Source organism: Falco biarmicus, chromosome 5 (assembly GCF_023638135.1).
Source record: "Falco biarmicus isolate bFalBia1 chromosome 5, bFalBia1.pri, whole genome shotgun sequence".
Classification (NCBI taxonomy): Eukaryota; Metazoa; Chordata; class Aves; order Falconiformes; family Falconidae; genus Falco; species Falco biarmicus.
The window spans coordinates 35,500,797-35,513,856 of record NC_079292.1 but is presented as its reverse complement, the minus strand read 5'-3'; the positions used below and the strand labels follow the sequence as shown (position 1 = coordinate 35,513,856).

The 13,060-nt window shown below is 42.5% G+C and overlaps 1 protein-coding gene across 1 annotated transcript in view; it reads left to right on the top strand.

Annotated features, from left to right (window-relative positions):
- The first annotated feature begins 437 nt into the window (after positions 1–437).
- Positions 438–13,060, top strand: part of MYRFL (myelin regulatory factor like) — a 41,630-nt gene continuing 29,007 nt past the window's right edge. Inside the window, exons 1-6 of the mRNA XM_056339753.1 lie at positions 438–525; positions 4,015–4,126; positions 8,568–8,635; positions 8,727–8,985; positions 10,459–10,550; positions 12,572–12,719. Coding sequence (XP_056195728.1) covers positions 438–525; positions 4,015–4,126; positions 8,568–8,635; positions 8,727–8,985; positions 10,459–10,550; positions 12,572–12,719 — 767 coding nt within the window. The remainder of the gene's footprint in view (positions 526–4,014; positions 4,127–8,567; positions 8,636–8,726; positions 8,986–10,458; positions 10,551–12,571; positions 12,720–13,060) is intronic.

Sequence of the window (13,060 nt, the reverse complement as noted above, 5' to 3'; positions counted from 1 at the left end):
CTCCTGTATGGATAACATGGAATACAGTTTAGAGCTCTCGGTAAATAAACAAAGCCGCAGAACAAACATGCTGTTAAGTACAAAACACTTAAAACCCAAAGGTGTTCCATACCATCTTAAGGATGAGAGACTGAAACAGGAGTAAAAGATTAAATGATAAATTTAAAATATTTAAGGTAAGATTTGTTTCTCTGGCAAATACTACTTTGGGGGAAAATCCCAACTATCTTGACACAAGCTCACTCCTTACCACTTGGAGTTATAGGTGTTCCTGGTGTTGAATAACCTAGACTGTGATACATCCCGGCTGGCTGCAGCTACAGCTGTTTTGTCCTTAATCCTTTCCTGTTTATTGCTGTCATGTGCCCAAGGTCCATGTCTGTAGCTCTGCTGGCCGAGCAGCTTTCGTCAATGGCTCCAGGTCTGTTCCAGTCAAAATGAACTGGACTATCTTGAACAATTTAAATAGTGACCAGTACTTGGAGTCCTTTAGCACAAAAGAAGTTAAGGAACTCTATAAGCCCTGTAAGTAGTACTTACCTTAGTGTGAGTCAATGAAGCTTAGCTGGACTTTCCACTGAGCCTGTACGGTGGAGCTCATAAAGTGCTGGGGCCTGTTTTAGTGGTAAAGTATCTTCAGATGAAAATCAGTTACTAATTCTCAAGCAGTTGCAAGGGTTTGTAGCAAACATCATGAATTTGTCCTTTCAGCAAGCAGGAATTACTGAGCAGTGCCATTTTTACATCTCAAGTTGTATTTAAGGAATGCTCTCCGTATAGAGTAGCTGGTGTTTTAACACAGATGTTCCTACAAATAGCTGGACTTAGCTAGGTGCTTCCTGGCATCCTCTTTTAATGTCAGGAAATGATCAGTTTAGTATTGATTTTTTTAGTCAACACTAGAAGTTTGACAGAATATTTTATTGGTTGTGGACTGAATTTATGTTTGCGGAAAGAGCACTCCAGTAGCCTGGTTCTCCGGCTACTCCTTTGAAGAGCGATGGTTGTGGTTCAAGCCAAATTCATGACGGTGTGTGTCTTTCTTTGAAACAGCTGCTCTGTTAGACATAAAACTTATTGCAAGGAATTTCTGGTTCTCTGTCCCGCACCCTTCACTTTGCATTTAGGTACTACTGAAAAGCAGGCAACTGATTTCAGTGCAGACACATGCAAGGCCTGCATGGAAGTGTTGGGAGAATTAATCAAGGCAGGTTATTCAGGGATTGAGACTGTTGGCTACGGGACTATAGAGTGAAGGTTGGGAGCCAGGTGACGAGAGCCTGGTGGCTGCAGGAAAGGAGAGGATGTCTGCCAAAGAGAGATGATACATGAAGCAAGCCACTGCCAGATTAGGAGGCTTGAGTTCAAACTGCTCCTTGGGGGCTAGGAACAAGGACAGGCTAGGGGGGAAGGGACAGGGAAACAGAAAGCCAGTGGTAGAACTGACAGGTTTTAAGCTTCAGGCCGAAGGGAACAGAACAACAGAATATCAGGTTTATGAAGAAATGGGGAAAAAGTCATATGCTGCCCACGACCGCAGTCTCTGTTCTGCAAACAGCTGTGTATGAAGCCCCAACTGCAGTCCTGTGTCTTGGCCTTTTGTCTTCATCAGTCTCTTGGATACCTGGCAATCCTCTGCACAGTGACACTAAAGCTGAACGTGTCACTCGGTGCAGAGTCTTCCCAGCGATGTCTGTGCACATTTTGGTGTGGAGTGTGGCCCAGGAGCAGAGATCCCAGAGCACAAGCTGATAATCAAGTCTCCTGACTCCACACATCCCCCAGCAGCTCTTGGCTGGGCCCGCGGTCCTGCACGGGAAGCGGTGTGTTCCCGGTGCCTCTCAGCAGGGCTTGTCCCACGATGTACACACAGTGCTTTGCTCCTGCAGCCACCTAACGCCCAGGTGAGCAGACTGGCTTGCATGCTACCCACCCGTGTCTGTCACAGTACTCGCTGTGACCATGTAAAACGCATGCCACCATTTTAAATAACTTTGCATATGACCTAACGGCTCCTCCTCTGCTAAAACAGATGCCAATGCAAGCAGGTGATGCCACTGACCTGGAAAGTACGTTCATAAAGAAAGGATAAAGTTCTACAGGGCAGCCAAAGGTCCCATCTCTTCTGTGCACCTGTACTGCAAACTTTTGTTAATGGTGGCCTGTCTTCTTCCTGGTGTGCCATCTCCCTCTTCCAGCACAAAATTACTTACTCCTTCCTTCCCTTCCTATCTGTTTAGCTGTTTCTGCAAGGTGGAGAGGTTAAAAGAGAATGATATGTATCACAGTTGTCATCACCTAGCAGCAGTTAATCTCTGGACTGTGGGATGCCCATGTTAAATGCCCTGACCTTGTCTGATTCATAGCTGTACTTCGAAAGAGCTTGTCTCTGACCTCGGTCAAAATAAAGAATTCCTGGTTTTGTGGTACAGGAAAAAAAAAAAAATCATCATCTTTGTATCTGACCTTTGGCTTCAGGAGAAGTGTTTGAGATTGAAGGGGGATATCCTAAATTCAGACAGGTCGGATTCTCGTCTTTTCATTCTTAAAGTTTGTGGAAGGCTCTAAGGAAAGCCAGGCTCTTTTGTATTCTCAAGCTGGCTTTGCGAAGTGCTTTGTTGCTACTTCAAGACTTTCCATGTTACAGTTTTGCTGAGGCAGGTAAGTATGCTGCACCTACTGACTGTTCATCTCTGACGTGCAGAGGACAGGTTCGTATATGTTGCCGATGTGTTGGGCTGCAAGGCTCTACCAATAGCACACCTGCAAGCTGCTCTCTCACAGTGAGAGGCAGCCAAAATCAAGCCTGCAGCAGTGATCAGCAAATGATGCCTAGATTAATCTGAGATCGCAAAGCAATTCAGATGTTTATTAGCAATGCGAATTTATGTGTTAAGGCAGACACATGAGGGAATTCCTGTGCGAGGTGGTGGAAGTGGATTTTTAGATGGTGCTTGTGGTTAAGTAATGTCTAAACACTGGATCAAGAAGGAACTGTCAGAGACATCAGGAAAAGAAGAAATTTTATGGTATGACTTCTTACCATGCACATGCCTGATGCTAGTACAGTGAGAAGACAGTAAAAGCACCAAAGGCACTTGCTGCTCTTGTGCACAACAGCAGCGATTAACCGTTTGTGCCCTCAGACTCTGCTGCAGGGCTGGGGGCATTGGTTGGTGCCCGCCGCCAGGATGTGCAGGTTAGCCCACTTCACCCCACGTGGCTCCTGTGCCTTGCTGGAGTGAGCAATGTCCTTCAGTGTCCCAATCTTGTTTGCCTTCTGACTGGTCACACCTATATTTATGTAAGGTGTGCTGGAGAGGTGGGGAGCCTACGGAGTACTGCTGTTTGGTTTGGGTTTAGGAGTTCCGCCTGACTTTCTACAAAAGTTGTCATGAATTCCAGATGCTTTATCATCATAAAAATCTGTTTACAGCCCCAGTTACTCAGCAACACAGGACAAAGTACTGAACCTTTCTATTCATTAATACATTTGACATGCTAGTGGGCTGGGTTTTGGGGGAGAATAAAAAACCACCGATCAAACATTTCAAAAGCTTTTTGTGTGCTTTCTTTGTGCTCTGGGTGGTGGTTTTCTAAACTGTTTCAGAAAGTCACTTGTGGTACTAATGCAGAAAGTGGATCTGTGTGAGCCAGTGTCTGAGCTTTGACCAAATCACCTGTTTTGATCCCAGTGTAACAGTGTGACGTTTCCCAGCTGCAGGCTGGGGCCCTTCATCCTCTTGCTGTGGTAATTCACCAAAGCCTTAATGCTATGCATGAGCTGGTATTCGCCTGATGCTGCTCCATCTTCTTCATCTTCCCCTGCACATCCTTGTTTATTCTGCATTTCCCATCATCCTTTCTCCCAGTGACTAAGCCAGAAGCATAACCCAGCTGTTACACATGAGACAGGACAGATCTGGTTTTCCTTTGCGTAGAAGAGCATTACTCAGCATTACTTAGTCTGAAGTACTGATGATTCCCTCCAAGTTCCACTCTCATAACTTGTCTTTTTGCTCTCTTTAATTTTAGGGCAAGATGTCCATGGAGCCTTGGAGAATCCCATGGTGGATACAACTATGTTGGAAGAATTCATCAGTAGTGATGTAGAGTTTGGAACTTTGTAAGTATTACAGCGACATGTACTTCTCCTTAGCAACATCTCTGAGACTTTTCATTAGTGTCATGATAAAATCTGAATGCACCAGTCAGACCTGAAATATGAATTTCAAGAGGATTGTGGCTCTCTTGATATTGTTACTTGAAGCTGCGTAAGATGGCTTGGAAAAACAAATGACAGACCGTAATGGAAATAAGTTTGTCTTGTTCAACAGAATGAAAGATAATGAAGTCTGGGATAATTCACAACTGTTATGCTAATGGTGACATTAAATGCAAAGCTGTTATTTTAAAATTCCTGTAAGTGCTACTTTAGTGTTTATGTACAGAATAAGTGATATGTGAGACTAATGTATAATAAATTGAGAGAGTAATGTAAACCTCCCAATTTGAGGGAAGCTAGGCTACTGTTTTTATCCTAATGCTTCATGCAGAACAGAGGAACTGGCTATTAATCTCTTCTGAGACTAAGTTTAAGAGCTACAAAGGGTGGTCAAGGGTGGAAAGTTGTGCAGCATGCATCTATCAGAGACTTCAAATGCAAGTCTTTCATCCAGATGACTGTCGTTCGCTGCAATACATTATTAACGGGCTGACACTTGCACTTGCCAAGAAGCAGAGCAAGAGGGGATGTTTTTAAAATAATGAAATGGGATTTTTTCATTCCGTACACACTCAGCAGTACATGTTTACTTACAGTGGCTGAATAGGCTTCTACCTGCTCTAAATCATGACTGATGAATTGATTCTCTCTGCCCATGCTGTAAAAGTAAAGAATGAAGTGGTTGTATATAAACATACATAACCTTTATTTTCAGAGTGGCTAAACATGTTTCAGGTTAAACAGATTATATGAGAATTTTAAAATGTTATTCTTTTGCTTTTATACACAAAACACAGCAGAAATATATATATGTGTATATATATGCTATAATGTAGCTTAGGTATGTTAGATATTACAGTTGCAATGCTATGCAGTATTTACGTACAAGAAAAGCTACTATGGGTTTGAAGGCTCAACAGGATTTTACACCGATACATCAGTCATATTTCATTAATTATGGGAACTTTTACTGAATCATTAAATCTCTAAAATTATGAAGTATTTGTTTCTGTTACAGACTATTTATGCATAAGCAGAATTAAATCTTACAAAGGAACTTGCCAAAGCATGCCCAAGGAGAAAAATATTGCAAGACTCCATATACATATATTAAAAATGCAGATCAACATCATGGCACATGCAATATAGAATGCATAATGCAGTGAAAAGGGTGGCATGACCACCAACATCTTGGGTGCATCTGGAAGTGTCCATTACAGATTGTCTTGCATCAGACAGACCACTGGCATTACATTTATTCTCTTATACCACATGTGAAGTGCCATGTGATCCCCCATCTTTTCCTACAGCAATAGCTTGCTCTTGAGCAGTGAAAGAAAAAGGGTTGCAATGTCCTTTCCTAAGCAGGCATTTAATTGATATGCTATGTCTATAATACAAAATATTTTAAAATACAGAATATTTTTTCTCAAAAAGCACAATAACAGTTTCAGTAAAGTTCTAACTTGGGAGACATATCCCTAATACCCCTGTACTTTATGAATGCCTTCCTACTCCTAGAAAGTGTCTGTCTCTGTGTTTTACTGAAGTACTCTAACTTAAAGCAGAAATTGAGTACCCAAGGCAGCATTTGAAACCAGGAACATGAACTGAATGTGTGGAGGGGAAGTTTTAGAGTTTTATGGATGTATCTTTTTAAATTGTACAAGGCACATCTCGAATTCAGTAGCTATGGATCAAGTATCCCACAGGAAGAAAAAATACTTTCAAATGTTTACTAACTCTCTTTATTCAAAGTTGAAAACAATGTTTAAAGCAGTAGACACTATATTTAAAAGCATCAGAAAATCTGTTTTGAAGAAAATAAAAGATTATTATAATAATAATAATTCTAATTATTCTAAAACAATTTATTTTTTAAGACTAATCATGTAGTTGAAGCTAACACAAAATGCAGGGTTGTGGCTGTAGCATGTCAGAAAACCAACAGTGATAGCATTATGAAAAACACAAGAGCATGTCAAAAGTAATAGACCGATCAAAACTGAAACTGTTCTCCTTCAGACCACTTGAAATTGGAAATGCAAAACCTGAACTGGAAACATTAGAATGAAAATCAGGTGATGGAAATTTTCCATTGATGCTTGAAAATATTTGCTGTATATTTGGGAACGTGTCTTTTCTGAATAGGAGAGCCCCTTTAAGCAATTTTATTTTTATTCAACTTCTGCCAGAACACTGGGCCTTAGTAAAGGGGGTGTGCCTCACTACGTTCCTGTCATTCTTCCTCTGCTCTAACATTTTTAGCCTAACATTCATCTTAAGTACTTGTCTTTCAGGTAGTGTTTCAGGGCAGTGTTTGAGCCTATTATTCATAGGAATACCTGAAAGGGTTAAGAGTCCGTTTCTTGAACCTCCATCTATTCCTAATGTAATAGAGGAATCCTCTGTAGTTCCTTTAAATGGCAGCAAGATGGCAAAGGATTTTCTCTCCTTTAATCTGTTTTGAAAGCACCATCATGGACTGAAAAACTTGAAATAAAAGATGTGACAGACCTGTACCCTCAGCTGACTGGAGGCAGAAGCATCAGTTCTCTGTAGCAGTCTTGTTGATTTAGGATGCTCCTATTTTTAATCCAGAAGGAATGAAGTGGTTTTGCTACATAGCGTGGGAACATCAGCTTGTTGCTGTGAGCTACTTGTGAAAGACTTGGTGTAGCTTAAACTACGGTGTAGTTCTAGGTCTGCCTTTAAGAGTAATCCTTTACACAATGTCTAACAGAAGCAGTGCTGTAAGTGTGAAAGCCAAAGAGACTAGCACAGGGGGATATAACTAAAGCACATGTACCGCAGAGTAAATAACCAAGAACCTCCTTTCAAACCTCAAGCATGTGAATGGGCTGAGCTGTTGAAAACAAAGCCCTTGGTGTCAGCTGCACACAAAGGAGCACTCACTTCCTGTCTGAAAACTGGGAGAAAGCGGCGCAGTAAAATATGGGCTGGCACGTTCTTGTACGGAGCACTGTGAAGTTCTTTAGAAAAGAATCAGGAGAGGTTGTGTTTTCAGAGATTTACCTGTTATTTACCTGTTCACCAGAGTAACAAAAAGTGGTGAACATTAAAAATCACAGAACACACTCAAGTTGTCTGGCATTCCACCATGCCTCCTCCAAGCCAAGGGTGTTTTAAAACATAAATTTCTCCTGCCTGGCTATGGGGTTTGGCAAGGAGGTGGCTGTGGATCACAGGAAATTTCTTGGTTCCTAGCCAGGATTCTTCTGTCATGCCTCCAGTCCCCAGCTCTTGTAATGACCGCGACAGCATCACTGCCTTTCCTACCCCACTGCACCTGTTCTCTGTAATGGTCCTGCTGGGGGTTTGAAGATGCTGTGCCACACAGGGTGCCTGGGTTTTCCTCCTGTACAGTGGTGATTGCCAGCAGCCCCGAGCTGCTACGGAGGTGGCCAGGCTTTCCAGTCCATAGAATGTCAACTGGGAGATGAGTCTCTTGTGCGTGTAGCTCTACAGAGGGGAAGCAGCCCAGCTTCTGCCTGCATTTGGCATGGTGCAGGTTACTCGGCGGGGGATGGGTGGCAGGTGACACGGGAGCTGTCGGGCGATGGCGATGGCACCGTGAGGGGCATAGCACGGAGCTGCACTTTGTGAGCACCCTTTGGCCCGGGCAAGACAGCTTAGACTCAAGAAATTTTTACTTTAATTTGTTACCAATTAACGCAAACTTTTGACCACTGACTCATGTATTGAGAAAAAGTGAATGTAACCAACGAAACGCTCAGTGGAACATCCTTCCTCCCCCGGCTTTTTCGAGGCCCCACCCGAACCGCGTACTTCTTCCTACTCCCCCTGCGGCCGCCGCTCCTCGCACCCGGCCCCTCCCGCTGCCGACGGTGAGTGGGGCTGCGGCGGTGCGCAAGGGCTCCTCCTGCCCGCTTCTCACTCGTTCTCCTGGGCCCCGGCGCCGGTCGCTCACGGCCCGCAGGCCCCTCGGGGCGCCTCCGCCTCTGCGCAGCCCCGGGCCGCAGCCGCCGCCGCAACCGGCCCCGCGGCGCTGGGCCACCGCCGCTGATTGGCGGGCTGAGGCGGGAGCCGGCCGCCGCTGATTGGCGGGCTGAGGCGGGAGCCGGCCGCCTCTGATTGGCGGGCTGAGGCAGAGGCGGGGCGGGGCCGGCTGGGGGCGGTGGCGGGAGCCCAGGGCCGCTGGCTGGCAGCCCGCCCCCTCCCCCCCCGCTGGGCGGACGGGCGCGGCTGGGGCTTCATGTCAGTAGGCTGGTGGTCCCCCTCCAGCTGCTTTCAGCGTTGCCTCGTGGTCATCCTCCATATCTCCTCCCAGTCGAAATTAAAATCTCTTTTTCGTCCCTAGGCAAAGCCAGTTGCCAGACTCCCCACCGGACTCTGGATCGGAACCATGTTCTCCGCCACAGCTCCAGAGTAGGTCACATGAATTTGGCCTCTCCCAAGCTCGTAGGAAGGTCTCCAGCTCCCTTTCCTTGTCCTTACTTTCTTGTCTGTTTACTTGCAGCCCCGTGGTATGAAGCTATGTGGCCCAGTGGGCTGCAGCCTCCACTCCCATGCCCATCTGCTGTGGCACCCAGCAAGCTTCCCTGCAGGTTCACAGAGACTTACACTGACCCCAATGCCAGTGGGCATCCTTGCACCATTCCCCAAGGCTGCTGCCTGAAGACAGAAAATGCTGTGACTCCTTGGAATCATTCTGCATCCTCCAGCTGTTTGGGTTTTAATTATTCATACTTTCAGCCAAATGCATCTCAAATTTCTGGGTAAATGATAAAGCTTTTATGCAAAGGATGAGACAGGTACCAAAAAAGTAGAGCTTGTGGAAGACGTGGTTTAAGACTGGTGTAAAATCCCTGTGGATGTAGGGTTTTCCACAGGATGGCAGTGTTTAGACGTTTTTGAGACACTTGTGGTTGAGGGTTCTTTAAACACCTTGATTGAAGTTAAGATTTGAAATAGGAATGGATTTCAGTTTTTAAAATGTTAGAGGCCTAAGGAGGGATCAACAGGTGCTTCATAACTGGATTATTAAAGTGTTCAGGTGTTTTGCAGTACCTGTTTTAGGCATTTGTCCATGAGGACCTTGTAAGTATTCTGACAAGTGGCATGAGAGAAAAAAAAATAAATTGTCATATCTATGCAGGAAGTGAAATGGTATTCATATGCTATCTGCCATATTCACCTACCAGCATATTGTGGACGCTTAATTTTTTTAAAATACATTGGCTAGTGCGAGCATCCAACCATGATACCTAGTAAGAATGGATTGACTGGTGCACAACAGAGGGGGACCTCCCTGGTTATGGGAAGAGAAATGTGAATTCATCAGTGTTAGTCCTGGGCTTGCAGGTGCGCTCTCTCCTGTACAGAGCTCAACTACACGTTACATGTGATGTGGGGGAAGGAAGCTGGGCCTGGGTTTCTCAATGGAGCTATTTGTGTTCTTTGTTTTCCAGTAGAAGGTGCCAGTTAGTCAAAATCATATTACTTTTTGAGGGGATACTTTGGTTATTGGAATTTAAGATACAAAATACTTTTTGACTAAACATGGAACTTCGGAACAAATCCAGTAAAAGAGTAGCAGTTAACGTGGTGGGCAGGCTTTTTTTCTACTTGTGGAGAAACCACTTAGTTTGACTTCCTACTGGGCCTCACTGAGACCTGGAGTTTGGCTTGTTTTTTTCCCCATGCAGAAGGAGTGACCATCTGTTGGGATATTCTAGTTTACATTTTATAGTATCAAAACTTTGGAATAAGATTTTTTCCCTTTGCACAAAGGAGAATTTTTTGAAATCTCATTTCCTGGGAAAGGGGGAAACTGTTACCTAGCAGTTGCCCCTTGAGATCTCTTTGTTAACACATTCGTTTAACTGCTACTAGTATTTTCTGTGTAAAAAAGGGAGAGTTCAAGCTTTGTGCAGTACACCAAATGCACCATTCAAGATAAAGCTGTGATTTTAATGCAAATGTCAGGAAACAGTAAAACCCTACCACTTCTGTACTGTGTAAATTTTTAAGAAGAGATCAACTTCTCTATTCATATGAAATAAATAATCTCATTTATGTTTTGGAAGGAAAAATTGCATAATTCAGTTTTAAAAAGCCAACAGTAATTTCATTCTTTGGGCGAATCAGAATTTGAATAACACTACAGTTAGAATGAAGTATGTTATCATTCTGTAATATCTATTTAAACTTATTATAAATGAATAATGCAGCGTGTGTTTTTAAAAAAGTATTTCTGCAGCGTCAGGCAAAAAAAGGAAGCTCTCGCAATTACTGGGAGATACCACTGATTCTCCATTCCGGTCACAGGACTTCAGGCAAGGTAAGCAACTGTGTGAAGATGAAATTTAACTTTTCATGCCATAGACAAGTAAATATTTTAAGAACAGAGCTCCTGTTGGCTCTGAAAAGGTAGCGGTGTTAACAATATGTACTCCACTACCAGGTTTGGAGTGATTTACTTTTTCAGTGTTTTTGAAAACCAGGATCTATTTATATTTGGTGAAGGGAGAAGCAGTGATACAGGTTCATGTTTCCTGAGGACTCTCCAAATGAATTATTCGGCCCTTCTCCATGTGTGAGCCTGCAGTACACAGATGATACCATGCTCTGCTGACTTTGCTTGGTGCTAAATTGACCAGGCAAGGAAACCATCTTGGGTCAGCTTAACAGGGAATTAATGTAGTGGATGAGCAAACAGACTGCAGTTTCCCTTTATCATCTCAACTCCGTATTTTTTCTGCAGACTGTATCCATGCACGAGCTTGGTAAAAGCTGTGTGTTCTTCCCCACCCCCTCCTGAAATTAATTTGGTATACTGTTTCATCAAGCTAAAAATGCTAAGCTTATACCAATTGATATTAAAAACGCTTATCAGGTGTGTACAGAAATGGATCAGCTTCTGTGAACTGTGAGGCTCTCTGCAAATGAACAGTTTGTAATGAACAGTTTATCTGAGGAATTTCACCCTTGTCTGTTAGTGGAAAATCTGAGAGTTATTTGTTATTTCTTCAGAGTAAGTTATTTTTCAGCATTAAATCAATCTTTTAGAACACTTTTTAACGAGTAGCAACTGGATTTAGTAGGTTGCTTTTCCTTTGGTATCTTTTATTTGATCAGTGTTGCTTGATTGTGACTAGTCCTCCAAGTCTACCATGGCTAGAAATAGAAGACAAGCAGATGCTTCTCTATCTAAAATGGATTTTTTTTAATACTTAAAGGCACAGCTTTGAAATACACTTTCCTTGGGAGTCACTGTTAATAAAATTTCATTGACACACATGCTGTTGGAAAAAGAACACAGCCATTGTTACAAACAGCATGGGGATAATTTAGAAATGTGTGAATTTCCTTATGGGGTGGGGGTGGGTGGGGGAAGCTTTTTTTATTATTTTCCCTCTGCTTTTTAAAAAGCCAACAGTAATTTCATTCTTCGGGCGAATCAGAATTTGAATAACACTACAGTTAGAATGAAGTATGTTTCTGTATCATTCTGTAATATCTATTTAAACTTATTATAAATGAGTAATGCAGCGTGTGTTTTTAAGAAGTATTTCTACAGCGTCAGGCAAGGAAACCATCTTGGGTCAGCTTAACAGGGAATTAATGTAGTGGATGAGCTTGGGCCTGAAATGATTCTGTAGGTTCTGTCTTACTGTGCTGCCACTGGCTGTTGACAGTTCTCAGCTTATATGCTCCATGCCATATTTTCTCCTGTCCTCACTGTACTCCATTTATCTGTCTCTCTATCACATTCTCCTGTGACTTCATAAAATGTATAATATTTCAGAGAATTATGGTTGACCCTGTCTATCTCAGAATGCTATAACGTTGGGTCAGAAAACATTAATGAGTCAACCAGATATAGTGGTGAATGTGCTTGGTATTGGAAAACTGTGCCTTCTGCTGTGGGATGAAGTACCTGTCGCAGTGAGTTGGGGTATATTCAGTTTAAACCTGTCGTAGAGAGAATGGCAAACTTACGTAATTATTTTGCTTAATTGCTTCTTGCTTCACGCATTGTTGCAGATTTACAGTAAAATGCTTAGATTTCCTTTTTTTTTTTCTTCCCAAATGAAACTATCCATCCTTTTGGAAAGAATAAAAATAGGAAGTGCTACTTGTGTAATATTTTGCAAATCAGGAACGCTGAAAAACTTATTTTCTAGGGTAAGGGAATAGAACACAAACTTTTGGAATAACTGCAAAGGACAATCAGGTTTAAATATACATGCAATGTATTTGTGCTTTATATGTATATATAAATATATTTATTGAAGTACTTATGCAGGATTTTTGGCTAGTCACAAAAGTGATACCTGAATTGTCACTATCTCTCTACAGAAACTGTTAAGGACTGTGCTGCTGAAATGCAAGAATATGACAGTGATGGACAGAACGCAGCTTCGGAGAAATGCTGTCAAGCTCTAACGTGGCAACCGTATCAAACTTCTCAGTGGAACAGCTTATTTAACTCTAATTATGAAAAACTGTAAGCACTGATGTTTGCACTTGGAAAACGTGGCTTCTTGTTGGTTTTTTATTTCTTGCTAGTATTGTAGTTTTGTAGGAATAAATGATATGTATGTCATCCCTTGTTCTTATTGAAAATAAGACTGGAGAAGGAGATAAGTAGGCATGATGGAATATGAACTTGCTTGATATATCAGATAAGCAGAACTTTAAATACTGGTTGAAATTCATGCCAGGTTTTCTGATTTTCCTTTTGGGATTTAGGGGCAAAAGAAAAATAAGTTATTTAAAATATCTGTTAATTTTTGTTTATTTTGTCAAGCACATTCAGGCAAGTAATTACTGAGCATATGGCACCTT